At 42.9% G+C, this 22,011-nt stretch overlaps 3 protein-coding genes across 18 annotated transcripts in view; all 3 read left to right on the forward strand.

Moving 5' to 3' along the window:
• The window catches only part of By (focal adhesion protein tensin), a 247,087-nt gene extending 236,358 nt beyond the window's left edge, over nt 1–10,729 (forward strand). For 12 of the 16 annotated variants that reach the window (XM_076788240.1, XM_076788223.1, XM_076788271.1 and 9 more), the window contains 8 exons: nt 336–899; nt 1,563–1,912; nt 2,682–2,771; nt 4,332–4,440; nt 4,602–4,785; nt 5,884–6,249; nt 6,367–6,649; nt 7,260–10,729. In XM_076788240.1, coding sequence (XP_076644355.1) covers nt 336–899; nt 1,563–1,912; nt 2,682–2,771; nt 4,332–4,440; nt 4,602–4,785; nt 5,884–6,249; nt 6,367–6,649; nt 7,260–7,419 — 2,106 coding nt within the window. In that variant the 3' untranslated portion in view covers nt 7,420–10,729. The remainder of the gene's footprint in view (nt 1–335; nt 900–1,562; nt 1,913–2,681; nt 2,772–4,331; nt 4,441–4,601; nt 4,786–5,883; nt 6,250–6,366; nt 6,650–7,259) is intronic. The other 4 variants (XM_076788232.1, XM_076788263.1, XM_076788258.1 and 1 more) reach the window with 4 other exon arrangements.
• Nucleotides 10,730–12,424: 1,695 nt separating this feature from the next.
• Nucleotides 12,425–19,750, forward strand: LOC143354211 (carboxypeptidase B). The gene is made up of 9 exons (XM_076788114.1): nt 12,425–12,638; nt 13,016–13,345; nt 13,424–13,523; nt 13,615–13,720; nt 13,915–14,076; nt 16,004–16,217; nt 17,092–17,307; nt 17,588–17,772; nt 18,755–19,750. The coding sequence occupies exons 1-9, from the start codon at nt 12,457–12,459 to the stop codon at nt 18,928–18,930; spliced, it is 1,671 nt and encodes a 556-aa protein (XP_076644229.1). The 5' UTR covers nt 12,425–12,456; the 3' UTR covers nt 18,931–19,750.
• A 187-nt stretch (nt 19,751–19,937) lies between these two features.
• Nucleotides 19,938–21,716, forward strand: LOC143354219 (trypsin-1). The gene is made up of 4 exons (XM_076788128.1): nt 19,938–20,034; nt 20,413–20,707; nt 20,843–21,158; nt 21,435–21,716. Exons 1-4 carry the CDS (start codon nt 19,992–19,994, stop codon nt 21,591–21,593), a joined length of 813 nt encoding a protein of 270 aa, XP_076644243.1. The 5' UTR covers nt 19,938–19,991; the 3' UTR covers nt 21,594–21,716.
• Nucleotides 21,717–22,011: the final 295 nt, after the last annotated feature.

The raw sequence follows: 22,011 nt of genomic DNA on the forward strand, positions 1-22,011 counted from the left end.
AATTATACTCCACCAAAATCACCAGTCTATTGTACACCAAACCCGCTCATTTAATTTTCCAACGAGAATCGTTCCCTCTCTGCACCTGCCACCTGTTGCCGGTCTCTCTTAAAAAAAAAGTAAACAAACCCGAAGAACAAAAATGATCGAGTAACCAGATCAGGGGCTGTAGCTGTTGTGTAAATACCTGTAAAATAATGCGATTAATTGCACCGACTAACGTGCGATTCGTTTGTCGTCGAACTTGAACCGACCACACGCAACCACACGCTGGCAGCACGGGAAGTGTAACAGTAGCTCTCCTTCTAGCATGAAGCGCTTCGCTTGCTTTTCAGAGCCCTCCGACATCCCCCCGCTCAGGCTTAGCTGCACAACCTTTAGGATTAACAATGCAGCAGCAACAGGCCACGTTTATTAACACGGAGAAGCTGCAGCCGCCGCGTCCGGAATCGCGGAGCGACAGTTTCGCGCGCGCCGACGCGTTGCTGCGCGAGCACCGCCAGCAACAACTGTCAACAAGCGGCCCTACCGGCAATCACGTGGATCAAAAGCAAACCTCGGCCCAGGATTTCGGCGAGCGAAACGCTCGGCCGGAGTCGAGGAACCGATTAGTAGGTTACCAAAGCTTCAGGGCGACCAGCAACGACAGGACAACGGACCACGTGGACGCCGGTTTGTTGGCCGTCGTTGACCAACAATCAAATCAGACGACAGATCCTCTCGTGAGCCTGATTCAATCACTGGCCGATATCTCGCCCGTTCGATCACCGCCATCCGTCACTAACAAGAACGAGAACGACCATCGGGCCGGCAATCCTGAGAGCAGCAACGTTGCTAACAGCACCGGCATTAATTGCTCCCCTAACCAGTCGCCCAAAGCATGGCAGAATTGCGTTCAGGTTTGTCCCGGCTACCATCTCCTCTCGCGAAATCCTCACTTGCGGTTTCACTAGCATCGGTGCCACCGTAGCAGCCGCGCGGAAGAGGTCAGGGAGTTAGGGGATGCGGTCGCGCCGTGGCATAAGTGCTCGGGGTGACGCTGACTATCGTGGCAGACCGATCGTCCCGGTGGATTAGATCACTTAGCCTTTACCTCGATTAGATTGGCGATTTCATGGAAATTGTCAGTCTTCTTTTATTGGTCTTTTATCTGTTGTAAATTTGTTCTTGTATTTTTTATGGTCCCCTAAATATTCGGCATGAAGAGTTTATCCTCGGGAACTTGAAATAGAGTTGTGTGATATTCTTTTGATTTAAAAAACTGAAGATGGTAGAGACGATACCGTAAAAATAAAATGGTACACCATCGACACTTATACAGAGCCACTGTAATGTGTTCACCTTGGTCGAAAAAATTAACACGTTTGTTTATAACACCGCTCTGACCCCTTTGTTCGCACTTCTGCCGATTTAGTGTCGCACGGTATGATTAGAATTTGCATTTTCGCTTGCCCCCGCTTCTCCTGACTGCACAAAGCGATTAGGAGCGTGCATCTATGTGAAATACGAAGCAACAACGGGAAACAAGGGTTTGCAAATGAACGATCAATGAAAATTCACAGTCCCACAATGACTCGGCGTCATCGTGGACCGAGAGGAGCGTCAGTCCGGGAAGCGTGGTGGTCGGGAGTGCATCGAGGCCGCAAACCCCTGCATTTCCGGTGCATCCTCGGACCCCGTACGTCAACAACTCGTCGCCGACGGTCACCTTCGCCTCTGACCGTGCCTATACAACGTCGAACACCAGCTACAACCTGAACAACAACAACAACGTCAACAACGTCGAGGTGGGCAGCAACAATAACAACAATGTCGGGAATTACTCGAGCGAACGAACGGTCTACATCGAGGAGCGAAGAGACGTTTCCAAGGAATCATCGGGGCTTCCTCCCAAGAGTCCGACAACACAGAGGTAAGCTCAACCTTGTTGCAACCTAATTGCACACCAAATATTTGCCAACCGCTACCCCCGAACCCGAAGACACCCCCGAATTTGGCGTCAATAACGTTTGAGTCCCACTTGGTTTCACAGTGTAATTTACACGATTTGACAGTGATGTAGCGAACTTGATTTAGCTAGCGGCCTTGACTAGACTGGGAATTAATGGACCTGTAGCAAAGTTATTTATACACATTTTGTTTAAGATTTATAAATACTAGAATTTTTCCTAAATTTTTCGAAGATCTTTATCGAAGATTTTACGGCGAGATTGAAACCAGAATTTTATTCTGCATTTGCTGGTTCGTTGAAGTTTATTTGTCGGTTTTTTTTTAGCGATTTAGCAAAATTCGGAGAATATTTATGAGCTCAAGACCAAGATCTAACAATTCCATGACAGCAAGAGAAATGTTTGTAGTCAAGATTTCATTCTGAACTTTCTACTGAATAGAATCGCAACTAATGCAGAGAATTCTCAGTCTGATCATTGGTTCCCAAGCAATTTGCCAAACCCGAGGAGCATTTTCAAGCCCAAGGCTAAGCTCTCGGGAATACCGACGAGACAAAGATGATTGAAAGGACGTCGACGTCGGTACCGTCAAAATGACGACTCGCGAACGTACATTCGAATGTTATTTCTCGCTCGTTCAACTGTCGCGGACGTTATTAGAGTTATCTATATTTTACCGAGTGCTGGCAGAGGTGCAACGATTATGACGCAGATTGATATTCGTGATTCTAGACGCTTGAGTTTCCCAGCAAGCGGGCCACTTAAACAAACGCATAACAAACGATGGCCGCTCACTAACCAATCGGCGTCGTTCGACTATAGGTAATATATCACTGAGACACCGCTGGAAGTTGCGACTGTCCGTTTCTGACAGAAACGCGCGTCGATCCGGTGTCGATGCGCCGTGAATGTTTAATGTCGTGCCCACTAACCGTGTGTGTATTGGTACACTCGAATCGCAACTGCATCGCACGGCGCAACCAATTACGTTACACAGAATTTCATATTTCCTATCACGAATGCCGCATGCAAATTCCTCCGTTAATCTCCGCGTCCAATATTTCCCATTAGTATCCCTTTCCTAGATTTTTATACGATTTATATTCCCGCCGTGTTTCGTCTGTAATTCGCAGGCTGCCGATTTATCCGGTTTATTGCAGAAACGATCACGATTTTAAAGCAACTACAGAAACACGTGATATATTAAAAAAAATTTTATTCGATGCAATTATTTTCGAAAGCCTCACAAGTTGATGGACTTCATTTTCTTAAAAACTACGTGGTTTTTGCTTCTAAAGCCTCCGAGAATGGGACACGTATTTTTATAATCATCCAAAGGGAGTTGTACAATGGAACAGTAAAATGCTTCAAGCGAAATCCACTGTGGTAAATTTGTACTTTCTAGTTTCAGTTCCGTTAATTAGATTGCTTCGATTTTATGAGAATTTTGCGGTTGATATCCGACACTTGGCGCGTCAATAGTGAAACAGAAATTGAGAATGTCTAGCAACCGGCGCGAAGAATTTCAATATACGTTTTAACCGATCGAATTGCAAAGATTGTACTGAGAAATGCGAGAATTGCATTGGGAAACCGGTCGATGCAGTTGCGCCAGTTTGCAGCATTAAGATAGAGCCGAAGAGTGGAGGCCACGTCACATTCGTCGTGTGTGTGTATTGCACCTGTCGAACTAACAAAAGCTCGAGCTTTTTGCATCGTGTACCATCTACGAAAGCATATACATACTGTCATGCATCATCTGCGCGACGTTTCTTAGGAAGCGTACGACTGAAATCTAAAAAGAGGCATTTATCTCATACCTCTAACGACAGAACCTCGGGCTAATTAACATTCTGAGGACGCGTATGTTCATCGAGCTGTGTATATATGTATGAAACGATCACTGTAATTTGGCGAAGAAGTTTGATTTCACTCGCGATCTTTTCTCATTCATACTCTGTTCATCTCTTTCCACCTCTATTCTCTCTCTCTCTCTCTCTCTCTCTCTCTCTCTCTCTCTCTCTCTCTCTCTCTCTCTGTCCTTCTCTCTCTCTCTCTCTCTCTCTCTGTTTCTGTGTTTTCCGTGTCGATATCTCTCCTACGATTCCCCTAGATCTTTCTCTAGTTTCTTTGTTTGTACCACGTTTCCGATGTTTTTCTCACGGCGTACACTTTGCACGAGTCACTTGACGTGAAACATACACGCAAACACGCACACACACACACACACACACACACACACACACACACACACACACACACACACACACAGAGAGAGAGAGAGGTGAAACACACACGCACAGAGAGAACTGTCTGCACGGATAACGATTCTCGCCACGAAAACTACTTTATAACGATACATGTGTGACCGTTTCCTTGTAGCAAGGACCGATCTGTTTCTCCGATAAACGAGTCGACGATGTCGCAGTCGCAAACCATCTCACGCAGCCCAGGTACACCGACACACATCGAGTTCGCCCAAAGTCCGAAGGTGAGTCGTCCCCCCAAATTGATAACCGGTCCTGAGCGAGACGTTACGGTGCTCTTTTAAAAGAGATTTAATTATTCGTAATTTGGAGCGCGAACACGATTATGCAAATACGAGCAAGAGTTGATCTTTTTTCTTTTTTTTTTTTTCCTGTTGCGTTACAGAGCGCCGCTTCGTACACATCCATAAACAGCGGCGGACAATCCTCTCCACAGGTTCAGTATTACGGCTCAAGACGGTCGAGCGTCCACTCGAACACCGAGCCGCAGGAAGTAGCCGACGCCAATGTCAAGTTCGTAAGAGACACCAGCAGGATCTGGTACAAGCCTAACATATCTCGGGAGCAAGGTGGGTTCGATAATGATGGTTTCTTCGAGGTTCAAGTATGAACAAGATGATGATCGAAATACTGTGGGTATTGCGAAAGAGCTACAGTGAAGTCTTGATCTATGCCAAACGTAGCTACACGATCTTAGTCAGTTCACCTACCCCCTCCACTCGGGAGCGTAATTACCACGCGAGGAGCCTGAAGCTCGAGCTTCCTTGGTCGCCGAGCAGTGCAACGTGTAAACATGCCGCGTACAGTGAATTCTCTATATACAGGGTGGTTGGTAACTGGTGGTACAAGCGGAAAGGGGGTGATTCTACGCGAAAAAAGAAGTCGAAAACATAGAATAAAAATTTTTCGTTTGAGGTTTTGTTTTCGAGAAAATCGAATTTAAAGATCCGTCGGGTTCGCGTGCTTTAGTATGCGCAGGAAGTAGAATTGGTAGGTCATGATCAGACGCAGCAGACAATTCCTATCGAATAACACGCGCATTCGTTGCATTTTCAAACTCAATGGTCTCGAAAAGGAAGCTTCGGATGAAAACATTTTATTCTATATTTTCGACTTCTTTTTTCGCGTAGAATCACCCCCTTTCCGCTAATACCACCAGTTACCAACCACCCTGTATATCAACAATACGGGTCCTGCCAGCGTCGTATATCGTGCAGAAGCCATAATCGAGCCGTGTTATGTTTACACTCCTCTGCGTCCGAGGCCTCTCGAGTTTTGTGGCCCCTCACGGGATATACCCGCGGGTATGTAGTTGCCCTACACGATCTATGTCGCAGCACGGACACGAGGACTGGGCTTAGATCAAGACTTTACTGTACTTGTGTTTGGGTCAGTAGAAAATTGGTATAGCAAACTGCACTGCGGATTGCTGGGAAGTATTTCTGATGTTACGAATATAGTTTCCTTGATTGCGATTGCAGTTTTCGCAGCGTTGCGACCTCTTTGAACCGCGCGAAGAATCGGGAGAATGAAATCAATTTTATATTTAATGGAGGAAACACAGTACAGTACTATCTCTTTGATAATCACGATACAGTTCGTCTCATTCAAATTAAAGTTAGGGCTTCTGCCGAGGTATAGACTCATGAAGAATGGAATGTTTGCAGCAATCTCAATGCTGAAGGATGCAGCGCCGGGGACATTCGTGGTCCGAGACAGCAACTCCTTCCCAGGGGCCTTCGGTCTCGCCCTGAAAGTTGCAACACCGCCTCCAGGAGCACCCAGCAGCCCAAGGGACCCATCCAGCGAGCTGGTTAGGCACTTTTTAATCGAACCAACCTCGAGAGGCGTTCGACTGAAGGGATGCGCGAACGAGCCAGTATTCAGCTCTCTGTCGGCATTAGTTTATCAGCATAGTTTAATGGCAATGGCTCTGCCTTGCCAGCTGCTGCTCCCGGAACCTGAAGCAGCAGCCAGAGCTCTCGATTCTCCAGGTGCTAATAGCGCGCAACAGTGGCTCGTACAGGGTGCAGGTGAGATCATTATAAATTCTAACTTCGTTGATAACGAAGGACGAGGTGTGCTGTTACAATAATTTTTACTCATTTATGGGGGAATACTTCTGACCGAGTTTGCGTGGTTGTTTACAGCCTGCAACGTTCTTTACCTCTTCACCATAGACACAGAGTCCCTAACCGGGCCCCAGGCCATCAAGAAAGCAGTCACAACCATGTTTGAACAGAAACCACTGCCCACTGCGACCATCGTTCACTTCAAAGTATCCTCCCAGGGGATAACGCTCACTGATAACGCCAGGAAGCTTTTCTTCCGCAGACATTATCCCACTAATAACATCAGCTACTGCGGATTGGATACCGACGAACGCACCTGGGAGTTCTCCAGCGAAGACACGGGGCGACCTGTTAGCACCCAGTAAGTTCCCAGTGTCCTTAATGCGAATTCCAAATCTGTCCAAAATCATTCGTACCTCCTGCAATCAGCTTGCAGAACATGTTTTGCGATTTTATCAATGAACCAGAACCTCTGCTCAGCGAGAAACAGTTCTTGTTCACGCTCGTGCCTATATCCGCGACCTCGCTATCTGACCTGTGCACGAGCGTTGCTCTGATACTTCACTGAACGTACCTCGCGCTTTCTGTTTATGTTTGCGCGACACTTGCTCTCTTCAAATGTATGTAACTTTATTTGTCTCTGTATTGTCCTCTGTCTCATCAACATCCCTCTCTTTCCCGCTCGACGAAACGAAACGTATGAATAAAAGTACAGTGGATTCTCGATATATGTCAACAACACGGGTCTTGGCAGCGTCGTGTATTGTCCAGAAGACATACCCGAGCCGTGTTATGTTTACACTCCTTGGCGTCGGAGGCCTCTCGAGCTACGTGGCCTCTCACGGGATATACTCTCCGGTAGTGGGGATAATTCCGCGAAGTTTCTCATCCAGGTCTTGGCGACATATATAGAGAAATCACTGTAAAGCTTGACCAAACAATCATTGCTGTCATGTTGCAATTTTTTCCAGCCGATGCTTCGGGTTTGTGGCAAGGAAGCCCGCCCACAAGTCGGACAACCAGTGCCACGTGTTCGCCGAATTAGAGCCGGAGCAACCAGCGATGGCGATCGTGAATTTCGTGAACAAGGTGATGATGGGCAGCTCCATGTCCAAGGCGAACATCGTCTAGACCATCGACCGTCTTCTCAGTCGCGTCTTCCTTTCTCGACTAACCGTCGTCTCATCGTCGGACGACACAGAAAAACAAGAAGAAGAGGAAAATCGTTTGATCGGTACGATTGGAAAAGAAAATCGACTCGAGCAGGGAAAAAGGAAGCAGATCGACGCGATCCCGCGACAGGATACGAAGAACCGGCTCCCGTGGGAAGCCACACACTCCCCCCCCCCCCCCCCCCCTCCAAGCTTTTCGTGAAACGTAGAATCGAGTCAGTAGAGCATGAACGTGTTCTCGGATACACACAGTAGTAATTATCGGTAGGGATCGATCGACACGGAGGAGAACTCGATTCCATCCTTCGCGTCACACACTTCGGGAGGAGAACGTTGTTAAATGGAGATCGTTAACTGTTGGTAATTACCGTAGAGGATAGTAGAGTAATATAAAGAAGTATACGCGGGGAGGTGCGTGACGGTGATGCGCTTACCACTCTATTCATTGTTATGGGATTCCGGTGAATTCTAATGGGGAGTTTACTTTTTAGTACTGTCCTAAAATCCCGTAATGTCGTCCTCTACGATGACTCCGATCTGTATTGGACGATTGTAACACGCGACCTACACGGTGGTACGAATGGGAGGAGATCCCACAGCTGCCTACACTTAATTAAGAAAAATCCATTACATTCGTGCACGTACGCACGGTTCAATGGCTTGAACGGGTTCTTGAACATTTTACATACTTTTCTAACAGCCTTCGATCGCATATCTCGCGTTCATGTTTGCTAGGTTTGTATTTTATTTTTGTTAGTTAGGCTAGACGGCTCTCCGACTATGATCGAATTGGATCGACTACCATTCGACTCCCTCGTGGACTGAACCTCGATCGATCCGGGTCATTCGAGACCCAGTGTTTTTGATGCGAGTGCTTCGGAACTGGTTTTAGACGATGTCGTTCGAAAATGTTTGAACAATGTAAAGATTCGTGAAAAGGAATCAGAGAAGAATTTAAGAAAGAAGAATGCAGGTTTCAACTCTTATACAGTTAACCCTAACGTTCACATAGTGATTGTATTCATATTGTAATTATAACACTGTGTTCAAGTTAAATTCAGAGTGATAGAACTCGATTGTTTTCAAGTATATTAAAGTATGCGAGAAAAGGTTACATAAAATTGTTTTATAAATTCTTGTGCGATAAAGAGGTTTAGAGTTGCACTCAAGTTGATAGAGCCAGTTTTCGAATGTCTTGAAATATATAAGAAATAACTGTATAAAATTTATTTACAAATATTTATAACTTTCAGTCAAACAGACTCTAAAAATCGATAAGTATTTAAAATGTCGTCGAAGAAAAGCGATAAAGAGATTGCAAATATTTCCGAAGCGACAGCATGATTATGAAACGGATCAAAACTGACTCGTGATCGACCGTAGGGTGAAACGAGAGTATACTAAAGGGAGAAAGAAAGAAAGGCAGCATCGTCACGCCTCTCTCCGAGCGCGAAAGCTATTACGCGAACGTACCGACACGTACACGCGAACGTACCGATAGTTGGTAGGCCTAGCTGAGTATTTCGACCGTGTTCGCCGCGCGGAAATCAAAAACGAGTACGTCTCTCGAACGAACGAACATGCGAATCGAATGAAAATGAAAGAACGAAGAAGATGAATAAACGACTCACGTACTCGCGGCATTCACGTACGCAGCACAGTATGCGAACGATAGTTGAATCCATATGTATGTTACAATATTACCGCGTTATACCTTGGGACTCTCGAGTAATGTTTATCTGAAAAATGTTACGTCGTTGCGGAGCCGACCTCCGGTTAATGTATGGTATCGTGACACGTTATTACTAGACTGCGGAATTAAACAATTTTATGCACGATGCAATCTATGCGATCTACGGAAACCGTCACCGGAAATCAGCCCAACATTCTCCAACAAACTCATAAAATTTACGTTCGAACGGCGGGTTTATTAGGACCCCGAGTTACCAAACGGGCCATCTAAATTTTCCAATAACCAGTTCAATTCGTCAACTATCTGTATTAATGAAAGCTCGGTGGGTTAAAAAATGTGTTAGATAATTGGATGCATCAGAACTTGAATCTAGCCACGGTGACCACGAAATTTTCTATTAACCAGATCAGATTATGAACTATTTGTATCAGGTCCAATCTCATTGATCTCAACTAAGTGGGTTCAGAAATCTGTTGAGAAAATGGATGCTCCAAAATTTGACTGGAGCCACGGTTGCCAGGAAATGATCAGAAGCGATAAAGTGCATAAAATCCGCAGTCTAGTGGCTATATAAATACCTGTAAATAAAAGCGAGCTGGTAAAGGATGCCTCGGTTTACGAAGGGAACGTGTGACGTTCCCTGGATTGGCAGCGGAATTAGGGCAGCGTTCAGGGATGAGGAGGATGAGGACGATAACATGAATTCGCCTCGACAGGTGTCAACGTGACGGAACAAAAAATAAACGATACTCGGAGAGGAGTAGCGAGACATCAGATAAAACGAAACTACATCACACTACACTCGTATACATACAGACACACAGAGAGACACGTATATATATATACACACACATATATATATATATATAAACACACACACATAAAGATACGCGTCATTTCGTTTGATAACCCCTCCCACCCACGTAGGTTCTTGCCATTTAATAAAAATCGTCCTGGCGAACGACGTCCTTCGCAACCAAAATGGAGGATCCCTACGCCGGGGACGATGGTAATCAGTCAATTATTACGAAAGATTGTTACATGTAATTACGACAATACCGCGGCGAGACGAGGGCCCCGCGAGAAAACGGATATCGCGGATGTTCTACGACGTCGCAGCTGTTTACTTCTTTCACGTTCTATTGGGTCACGGGGAGGATCGGTTCGCATCTTCCGTTTGATTATCTCTTCCTCTGATGGTTCAGCTCGATGGGGATAGGATGACAGAGGAAGAGTTTCGTCAATGGAAACATTGTGCTAGTCAAAATTCGATGTGTATACTCGGTAGCGACGACGAATTCGGTGAGTTTAGAGGACGACGGTTTGCCGAGCCGATCTCTCTTCGTTAGCCCTAAATCCCCTGTCTCAGTTCATCGTATGTATATCATTTCGTACACGTGGAAACCTGACTAACCGAGTAACCATTAATTTAACACCAGTCATTATAATAATTCTTAATTATTATTACTTATTTACGCTCTATTATTACGTACGTTCACGCAATAATTGTATCGTTGCACGCCGGAACGGTGTGTCTCTTATAGTTGTAACCGTAATAAACCATATTCGCAGCGTACGATTCCTGTGTCTTTTCATCCTGAACCATTTTAGTATACATATAGACACAACATCGGCCTTCCTATCTGTGTATCTATAATATCAAGATGGCCGCCGGTGAAGCTCGAATACAGACAACATTGTAAAAAGGAACCTTATACAATTCTAATCTCTATAATTCGACAATTGTCACTAGCACGTTCTGTTGTTTTCTTGAATTTCAACAATAAGAGAACTCCTGCGGGTTCTTGGCCTATGCCAGAGTTAAGCCTATGCCATTTTACTACGGCTTTTTTTCGATACAAGGCGATGGCTCGGGACCGGCATTCTTATTTCAAAATTTATAAGATTTTCTTATTTCAAAATAAAGAGCGTCGTCTTATGTCGGAATAAAATTGCACATATCGACGGTCGCTCGTGCCTATCCCCACCGTTAAGGGGTCACGAATGACTCCGGCATAGTATACGGGGGGTCAAAAATCGATTTTGAAGGGATTTTCGCGTGAATATTGTGCGGTGTAGGAATTCGCACGCTTTCGTGCGATTGTGGGATAGTTACGTTGTCATGCAACACGCAGGGGATGCATTCTCGGCGACGAAACCGAGAGTGACTAGAAAATTGCACGATTCTTTTGGCAGCCGGTCGCCATCTCGATTTTCTGTTCCACGTGAGTGAAGAAGAGTGGAACTTGGCCATCGTGTTACGCGGTAAGTGGCAGTGTTACTTCGATTACCGTTAACGGAATAAGAATGAAAGGACCCGAGACGCCGCCGAGGTGAAAAGCGACAAAAACTTTTCCGCGTTCCTTTGCGTGACGCGCCGTGAAGATTTACTCGCGAAACCTCCATAGACGATCCATTCATCGATCCAGTTTTCCAGAAAACAAGAGTTGCCCTGTTTGTTCGTAACTCTTCCAGAAAATCAAGACACACTAGCATTCTCCACGAATTTTTCAAACCTAATAACAGTCCCTAATTTTAAACAGCTTAGAAGAATGAAATTTATCAATATAAAGATCTTGATAGATCAGCCATCGATTATTTCACGGTTTCTGAAAATCTGTAATTTCCAGCTCAGGATTTCTTGATTCTAGTTTAGGATTAGCTTTGGATTTTCCAAATTCTCGGATCAGCTTAAGGGATTTTGTCTGTACACGAGTTCCTGTTTAAAAAGAAATAACTAACATTCCAAATTCTGTCATTTTTAGTCCTCCCTCAAGCATTCTAACAAGAAACAATCTCTCAATCAGCAATTTCAATTGAGAATCTTGAGAATATTGTCTGAAACATTTCGAAAATGGAGTACTTTATTTATATCCTGCTTATCAAATAGCATAATCACTAAGAATCCCATCGATAGACTAGGCCAAGTGTCAAGATAAAATAGTGAATGGTCAATAAATAATGAGGGGTCAATCGTGAAGATCAATATTCGATAGAAAATAGTTTCTGGAAGTCATCGGTCAGTTTCGCTCGGGAAAGTAGGATAGTGTTCTATCGGTCCCCTCTGTCCTTCGACTGGGTTAGGCTACCGGTTAGGCCTAGAGATCGGGAAGGAACCCGAGTACTGAATACCATACAGAAATCCCGTAAGCCGGGCCCCGTGGGGCTGACCGGCGAAACTGTCGTTTTTCGCATACGTTTACGAAGAACGAGTCTCGAGACTGGTTCCGGCTTCGGACCAAGAGAACAGTCAACAAAGTGACTCCGAGGAGATCGCATATCCTCGCCTGATCCAGGCCGATCATGGCTGTTGGCGTCCAGTCGATCCTGTGCCTCGCGTTCGGTTTGTCGACCATACTTTCGTCGAATTCGATCGATGCTCGGCCGCAGCGCGGCGATCTTGAATTTGTCGTGCAAGGATCCAATTCCTCGGTCCTGGATCAACAGGATTGGTCCTTGGAGGAAGAGGAAGCAACCGCTGCTAGGTCAGGATCGTGTCGAATTACTCTGTCTTTGGCAACATTCAGATGTATAAAGAATCATAGGTTCATAAAGAATTAAGTGTTGTAGTCTAGGAATGATTTTTGGATTCCTAGAATTTGAAAAATACTTCGAGTTTGATCATAAGGCTTGAGGGTTCTTGAATTGATACAATAAATTTTGTAATCTGAAGGAAATAGATTATTCAGAGGGGAATGTGAAATACAAAAGTTAATTTCTTTGAAAACTAACAGTTCTTTAAAGTTCTTTGCTTGATCATCAAGCACTGTCTACTAAATCAAAGCACACGCGATTGAATCATTCAGTTTCATGGGAATTCCAGGCTCTCGTCGAGAAACGTCTCAATCACTCGTAATTACAGATACGCGGAAGGGGACGATCTTTACAACGAAACGAACAGTTTCCCAGGCAAATCTGGATCATCAGTCCCCGAGAATGCGGGGAGAGGATTTTCTTTCGCCGACATGATCGAGTCAATGTTCTCCGCAGTGACTTACGGCATTGGATCGTTCGTGTCCAGTATCATTGGCCCAGAGAAAGCTCCTAAAGCACGATCCATAAAGGTTAATTACAGAAACTATCACCTGATCAGGCTGTTCCCCAACTCGAAGAGTCAGGTGAACGAATTGAAAGAGCTCAGGGATGCGGAGCCGGAAGACATCAGGTTCTGGACTCAGCCATCTTATAATAAGTACTTACATAAAACTGTAGAATGGAATGTTATTGTCCCGTGAACAATGTGCTTCTTGGAAATCGTTAATGTTTCTAGGTCAACCGACGTAGTCGTTGCTCCAGACCTCGTTTCCGATCTGAAGACGTTTCTGAGAGGCAGAGGGATCGATTTCCAGGTGTTGATACCCGATCTGCAGGTACGGTCAATGGGTTTTTAATAGCGAGAATTTAAGTGGGATTGAAGAGTAAGGCTTGATGTACTTTTGTGGAATTTTTATTCGCCGATAGAAAACTATAGCTTATCAGAATCCGAAGATGTCGAAGGAGCAGCGTGACGACCTCATGACCACTCAGGGTCACAGCATGACCTGGAAGAGGTACCATCGATACGCGGGTAATTAGTCGAATCTCGTTACGTTCTGGTGACCGAATTTTACTGAGGGAGGTCGCGACAGCTTCGATAAGTAGAAAATGAAATTAATCATGCAATGATAATTAAATGTCCGCTATTTCTAATTCTTTCTATAACTGAAAAAGGAATTGTGCGAAAAAAATTTATTCAAGACATTCTGATGTCCCATTTTCCAGATATCACGAAGTACCTGGAATACCTATCGCTCAGATACCCAAAAATGGTGGACCTAATAACAATAGGGAACAGTTACGAAGGGCAGCCTATCAAAATGGTGAAAATCTCAACTGGTCCGAACAAAGATGGCGGCCCAAAACCTGCCGTCTGGATAGACGCCGGTAAGTCAAAAAATTTCCATGAACGACCGCTCGCAATTCCTGAAACGACAAATGCATGAAAAATAGGACTACGTGCCCGACATTCGCTGATGGTTGTGCTGAAATTATTCAGGCAGCAGGCTCTACTGTTTGATATGAAATCCTGATCTTTATTATTCCTGCTGTCGTCCCGTTGATTTAAGTAGTCTCTACCGCGCATAATAAAATGAAGAAGCATCTTCTCGGCGAGCAACACACGTTTATCTGTACAGAAACTGGTTTTCTACTTGGGAACGATTTCCAACTCATTCGAGGATTCGCTCGATGTGCACAGATAGCTTTAGATATTGTTCTAGGCGATAAAGAGTTTTAAAGAATTTTGTTACAAAGGTTCTATCAATAGCTAAGGGTATCGTAATTACTGTCTGCTGGTGTGATTGCCCGTTTATCACACGTGTTCTCTGTTAGACGTCATAAAACTGTTCAATTCTATTGCTAAAGCGATTGAAGAAACTGAGACTCAATTTTTACGTTGCTCCGAATGAAATTTTTAAGATGCTTTAATAAGTCTCTGCTGTCTGTGCAATTTGATATTGTCTTCGTTTTGCAATGAACGGAAGAGATTCATAAAGACATCCGAAAAAATTTACACAGGCAAATGTCCAGTAGGATTTACACCCGTCGCGTTTTGCGCCGATGAAACAGCCGACAGATACGTATTCGATTAAGGGAACTTTGGCATCATGCAAGTTCAATATATGTTGCATCAGAATTTATATCTGCGTATATCAACCGGGGACAGATTAATTGACCAAGCACCTGTCGACTACAATCAAAAACTTCTATGGAATATATATGGAAATTTTAGCTTCAATTAAACTATCATTAGTACACTGCGGATCGTTATGCGTTTATGAAATGTTCAAAAAATGCTATAATATAAAACTCGAGAAAATTTAGTAAAATTTTTATTTGTTTTGGATCTACGAAGTCTGTTCCCATTAAAAATAGGAGTTCATTTCATTCCACTTTCTTAAAATTTGTCTATGAAATTTGGAAATTGTATAAACATCCGCAGTCTAATCATTAGGCTACAGATGTACAGGGTGTCCCAGGTTTTAATGTTCAAACTTCGTCAGTATATTCTATGGCACTAAATAAGAACAAAATGTTATGTAAACATAGGTCACATAGAGCTTTATTAAAAAGTTATAACAAAAATACGAAATACAAGTAATATAGGAATACTAACCGACTTGCTGTTATTGCGAGCATTAGCTCGAATAGATCAATGCATTTACTACTTGACATCGTCACTTCTACAGTTAATTAATACTCCATTTCAAAATGTCTAAACACACTGAATGTAAATATTGCTGATCTATTCCTACATTACTTGTATTTCGTATTTTTGTTATAACTTTTTAATAAAGCTATATGTGACCTATGTTTACATAACATTTTTTTCTTATTTAGTACCATAGAATATGCTGACAAAGTTAGAACATTAAAAACTGGGACACCCTGTATATGGAAAGAATCAGAGCAGCACACTCAACAACTTGGAACCACCAGATTAAACAAAATTTGGATATTATTAAAATAACTTAAAGAATAATGAAACAATATTTACGGAAAAAATTGCAGTGCACCCTTTTTCCTAAAATCTGTCTTTCTACTTATAAGCAAAATTTTTATATTTCCCTCTCGATGTCAATCACTTCTGCTTTCTGTTAAAATCGTTTCGCACTTTGCCAAGCAAAACCGATTCCAAGAGGTCAGCTCATTTCTATGGGAATCACATCCCAGATCTGCTTCTAGAGATTTAGATCGTCATAAATTTAAAAACGTGGCGGCGATGCTCGGTTGAGTCATCGAGATGAAGAGGACCGTTTGGATGTTGTACCGTTAGCTTGTTTTTTCCTCGAAATGTCATCACATTCGGCAGGTATGCACGCAAGGGAATGGATCGGCACAGCGGTGGCGACCTACATCGCGAGCCAGTTAGTCGAGAAGAACGGCAACTACACGAAATTGCTGGACAATTCGGACTGGATGATTTTACCCGTCGCGAACCCGGATGGGTACGAGTTCAGTCACACCGGGGACAGACTGTGGAGAAAAACGAGGAGCAGTCACGGGGAGGATCAGGACGATAGTCGGTACGACGTCCTTTTTCTCTAGAGCATGGCAATGCTGGAGTAAAATCATGCCAATGATCTAGCAATTACTGCATTGTGGATCTTGAGAATGTACAGTGAATTCCCGCTGTAAAGAATATGTTGGTGAAAGTCCCATAAAAAATAATGAAATATAGAGAAGTTTTGTTATTGGATTAGTAGTGGTCTTCTGGTCTCACACCCGACCGTGTTATGTTACACTCCTCGATGGCGGCGGCGGCTCTCGAGCTTCGGTCCCTCGCGGGGTATACCCCGCAGTGGTGTGGGTAGTTTCAATGACTTTTAAACGCGAAGCTTGCACTGACTTATAACGGGAATTCACTGTATTGGTTGCAGAGTTCATTCGAAATATTCACTTGTTCTTGTATGGTCTTATCGAATGCATCGTACTGTAAAGCAGACCATAATTGCGACTCCGCAAATATTTTTCTATGCCTAGTTGAAAAAGTCAGAAATGCAGAAAATCGAACAGCGATCGATACGATAAAAATGAGTATGTGCAAAACGGTGGGAAGATTAAAAGAATATCGAGACGTTACGTTGAACAGTTTAAAATGATTAATGAATGAAACGTATTTTTATTTCACTCCTGTGTCTTGCTATTAATGCCGAAAATTCTCATTTTGTGGAAAGATCTGGCAGTCTGGTAATCACCAACTTACTCAAATAGAAATGAACGAGAACGACACGGTTCTCAAAGGAGCTCTTCTTCGTAACAAAAATCCATTTTGTTACGGATCACTACAGTTCTGGATTAGGTGACATAGGGTTGTTCATCTTCCCTGGAACAAATACAGTAAATTTTAAGCCTTTTGAAATTATCTGTATATCTTTTATACCGATACTTCCTTTACAGCCTCCTGCAGTTGGTGAACCATTATGCAAAGTGGTTTTGGGGGAAATGCGAGGGTGTAGATCCAAACAGAAACTTCGGATACCATTGGGGCGAGATGGATGAGGGTGGAGCGAGCTCTGACCCTTGTCACGAGACTTATGCTGGTCCTCGAGCCTTCTCCGAACCAGAAACTAGGGCGATGGCTGACTACATCCTGGACAACAAAGAAAACATCAAGTAAAATTAGCTAAAGAAACAAATATTATACTGTAACCTCTAGAATTCACTTCACCGAAGTTCACTAACTGAATTTGAAATCTGTAATTAATTTGCAATCAAGATGAGACGTTTCTGCAGATTCTATAATTTTTCAATTTAAATAGAAGCTTCAGTCTAATGTCTAATTTCGTAAAAAATTTTCTATAAATTTTATTTACTCCGAAGTGAGGATTAAGAATTCGAGGTTTCTGGCTAGAACAGGGATTTTCGATGTTGACAAGTGGAATGACGCTTTCAGAATGTACTTGACTCTACATTCGTATTCACAAATGTGGCTGGTCCCGTGGGGATACACGTACTCGAAGCCATCAGATTATTCGGACTTGGCGAACGCTGCTAAAAAAGCGATAAACGCTATTTCCAAGGTTCACGGGACCAATTATCAGCTCGGCCCGTCGGCAGACCTGCTTTATCCCACTTCAGGTACGATAATTTCAACGCTACCGACCGATGATAGGTAGAAGGGATCCTCAGATTCTTATCCGTCTTGTTTGATAATGTTCGACGTGGAATTGGACACCGGTTGCTATCGATGCCCGCCGCTTAATTAAACTGATAATCACGCAACGAAACGTTCGAGACGCACATTAAAATGATTGAGCTCTTCAGAGATTAGATAAAACGTCAGATTTTGACTGGACATGCAAATGTTGGGTGAAACTGATTGAACCAACAAAGACTTGAACTGGCTACGATTGAAGCTAACATGGAGATACATGTTGTCTAAAAACAATTGTTCATCGTGAATTTAATTATTTTTATTTATTTATTATTGAGTTTTATTAATTTTGATTATATAGCTACGACGCTAGTAATCATTGAGAATTCTACAAATGTACTATGATTAAAAGTTACATTTTTGTTAACTGATGCTTATAGCCAATTGTTGTTGTTTTTTTTGTGGAATTCTATATCTAATAAATGTCTATATCTAATAATAATTCGTTCAACAATGACAATAAAATCACATCTGTTTCGTCATTAACTGGAAAATCCGCGTGAAGATACAGAAGATAAGGCAGAAGATAGCAAATAAAATGAATACTTTGATCTTAAAAATAATGGAACGATGTTAAAGAGGAAGATAAAATTGTTGATTTTAGTGCGACGACTAATTAGAAAAATATATCACCACTAAACCTAAATAAATACTGAGCATTCAGAAAAATGATAAAATAATTCGATAATCAATTCATAACAATTTCACTAATCACCAGGATTTCTTTAGCTCGTAATAACTTCATTAAAAAATTATAAATTGATAGAAAATGATTAAAAAGCATTGCTAAAAACTGAATGAATGCAACCGTGTATTTATTTTAGCGCCAAATTTTTGTGTTAATACAATTTTCTGATATGATTACTCTTTCTGAAAATAAAGTTTTAATTGAATAATCAATTACAGGGGCCTCGGACGACTGGGCGAAGGGTGTGGCTGGAATAAAATACGCCTATACAGTGGAACTTCGAGATCGTGGTACTTACGGATTTCTGCTTCCGGCAACGCAAATAATGCCCACGGCTCGTGAAATTTGGGCGGGTATACGAACGATCGTTCGACAAGTCACTTCGAACTCGTGAAATTCCGCCAAAACGATGCGCGTCAGAGAAGCGTAGAGAAAACACAGTGCGCGCGTCGTCTTGTATATTTTGCACCGCATGAAAATAAAATTCATCGACAAGCATCTGATCCAATCGAATAGACACGACTACAATCGGTTCGACTCGATAAGATTCTGATCGATTTGCTTCGGAGATTGCTTTACATTTCGTTTAATTTTCGGATTATTAAGCACGTTTAAAGGTCGACCGCCTAATCTCGAATCTTCAAAAATTTTTACAAAATAATATCCGTCATTGATACTGTAAATATTGTAATTAGTAGAATTATCGATAGCCCGAGAAGAAAATAATTTATTGTAGACTATATGCGCACCGCATGAGCGATTAATGTATTTAGTTAACCCTCCGTATCCTATGCCGGAGTCATTCGTGACCCGTCGCGGTGGGGATAAGGCCGTCAACATGTACAACTTTACGATCAACTTTTTATCTAAAAATAAGAGAATCGCTATCCCCACTTCTTATTCTTCATCCGAAATACCGAGAAAGCCGGTACCGAGCCATCGGCTTATATCGAAAGAAAACTATAGTGTGGAAAACTATATATCGGTGCGGGTCAGAAATGACTCCGGCATAGGCCTAAAACTCGCAGGAGTCTGAGGGATTAGCGTTGTTTGAAGGATTTGTAATATTGTAAAAATTCTAAAATAAAGTGAAATATTGTCGAATTATGCAAATTTCTTGTTCCTCCTTAAAATTTAGAGTGTACAGCTATCGCGTTCAGGACTATAATCGAGTGGACGACTCTTGAGGAAGACTCCCCTGTTGAAATCAGTGCGATTTAATCAGCCGCTCGCAGACGATACAAGTAATTGCAAAAATCACGATATTGCCACGATAATCAAAGCACTTGTAAAACATAATTGAAGAAATGTAAACATTTCTTTTATAATAATAGCTTCAAGAGGCTTCATTATCGATTACAATATGGCATTATCTACCGATAGTGGCGTATAATTTCATATATAAGTCGTAATTTACAGCTGGAGACCAAGTTGTTCCGAGCTGATCGTACGACAATGTTGACCAAGTGTTTGTTGGCTTCCATCCTTGTCTTCCAGGGTAAGAAAGCACAATTCTACTTTTTGGCTTAACAACGAACATCGTTTATAGTGCCTTCTGCAAACATTTCTTCCTCTGACTTCCCACAAATTTTCTCTTCTTTGAGCTTTGTGTTTTTGAAATGATTCTTCTTCGGATTTTCTCTTCTTGAACTACGTCTTCTTCTGAATATTTTTTTCCCAACATGCTCTCTTTACAATATTTTTTATAATAAAAATCCTCTGTCAGAAATATTCCAAAGTAGGGCAATAAAATTCCAAATCTCCTTGACTACAGGCTCGTGATCACTTTGGGATATTTTCAGTAGGGGCTGCGAAGAGTAAATAAAATTCGAAAACTGCAGATTTGTTACTAACTGTAAGATTGAATTTTCCACAGCCTGCTGGGCTATCCCAGCTGACCTGACCCCCCGTATCACCGATGGCGTCAACGCATCGCCCGGTGAATTCCCATACCAGGTTTCCATCCAATGGGGAATCCCACCCTTGAAAGACTATGCCCATGCCTGCGGCGGTTCCATCCTGAACGAGAACTACATCCTCACCGCTGGACACTGTGTCCTCAAGATTGGAAAACTCCGTGTTGTCGCTGGTAAATACTACTTGAACAAGGCTGAAGACACCAACCAGGTCATCAACGTCGCCAAGACCGTCGTTCACAGCGGATACAAGGGGTGAGCTACTAATTACGATCTTTCTACAAATCGCTAGGTCCAAACTGAGATTCAGACAAAATTGAATCAAGATGAAGAGGGCCCTGTTCTTGGCACCAAAGCGACCATCTAATACGCTTTCCTGCAATTTTACAGAGGTGTCGCTCAACACGACATTGCTCTGTTGAAACTGGAGAAGCCCTTGAAATTGAACACGCTGGTAGCACCCGTCACGTTGCCCGCTCAAGGCCAGAAACAACACGGACAAGCCGTCCTCTCCGGATGGGGCTCAGTCTCCAAGAAGCTCGTTCCCAAGCTTCCCAATGTTCTCCAGAAGGCTCAAGTACCAATCCTTTCCAACGAGGACTGCTACAAACAGCTCACCTCTCAGCCCGCCGTTGGTCAACAACCTGAACTCTTCGAGACCCAGGTCTGCAGTGGAACTGCTGGCAAAGAAGTCTCTGCTTGCTCTGTAAGTTCTCTTTGTATCTTTTTAATTCATCCGATTGGTGCAATTTTTGCATCCGAATTTCTACGAATTTTTGTCTATTTTCACCCTACATTAGAAGTCACTTTAAACGGAGAATTTTTAGAACTATGGTGGCAGCAAAATGTAACTTCTCAGTTTGCGAGTATTTTCTCTCTTTTGCAATGATTAGGCAAGGAGCTAGCTAGAGTTAGCAATGGAGGTGTTGGTGGTTCAGATAGGGAACGAGAACACCTGCTGACATATTTATTTTATTTCCAGGGTGACTCTGGTGGCCCACTCGCCCAGATGGTCGGTGGACACGCTGTCCAAGTTGGTATTGTGTCCTGGGGAATGATGCCATGTGGATCCAGCCACATGCCTTCAGTCTACACACGTGTTTCCTCCTACGTCGACTGGATTCACCAAAACATGCACTAAACATTGACCCAACGCTTCTCTACTGTCCCTTAAATCTAACCTGTAACTCAACCTGTTATAAGTTAGAACCGCTTAAATTGTCGCATCTTAATAGCAATAAATGATTGAATCATATTAACAAAATGGTAACCGAGTTTTTAATATTCTCATCCTCCTTATGTTCCCAAACTAGAGTACTAGCTGTAATTTACGATCATTTCTCAGGACGGGAAATTGAGTTTGACACTCTAATCCTTTTCAATGCGATGATTGCCGAATATCTGGTTCCGCAGAAGCGACTGATAAAATACTGAGTCATTAACACTTCCGCGTTTCAAAACAATATACAATAATGTCGCATTAGAGATAGCGTTTAGATATTCATCTGGATTCAATCAAACGATAAAACAGCTTTTAAGAAACTGTCGAGCATGCAGGG

This window comes from Halictus rubicundus, chromosome 1 (assembly GCF_050948215.1).
Source record: "Halictus rubicundus isolate RS-2024b chromosome 1, iyHalRubi1_principal, whole genome shotgun sequence".
Classification (NCBI taxonomy): domain Eukaryota; kingdom Metazoa; phylum Arthropoda; class Insecta; order Hymenoptera; family Halictidae; genus Halictus; species Halictus rubicundus.

Bases quoted from the DNA above. Each gene is read 5' to 3' on its own strand.
- LOC143354211 (XM_076788114.1), top strand. From the start codon at position 12,457: ATGGCTGTTGGCGTCCAGTCGATCCTGTGCCTCGCGTTCGGTTTGTCG. The intron at 13,721-13,914 runs GTAATTAGTCGA...CCCATTTTCCAG, and splicing joins GAGGTACCATCGATACGCGG to ATATCACGAAGTACCTGGAA. The intron at 17,773-18,754 runs GTACGATAATTT...AATCAATTACAG, and splicing joins CCTGCTTTATCCCACTTCAG to GGGCCTCGGACGACTGGGCG.
- LOC143354219 (XM_076788128.1), top strand. From the start codon at position 19,992: ATGTTGACCAAGTGTTTGTTGGCTTCCATCCTTGTCTTCCAGG. The intron at 20,708-20,842 runs GTGAGCTACTAA...GCAATTTTACAG, and splicing joins GTTCACAGCGGATACAAGGG to AGGTGTCGCTCAACACGACA. The intron at 21,159-21,434 runs GTAAGTTCTCTT...TTTTATTTCCAG, and splicing joins AAGAAGTCTCTGCTTGCTCT to GGTGACTCTGGTGGCCCACT.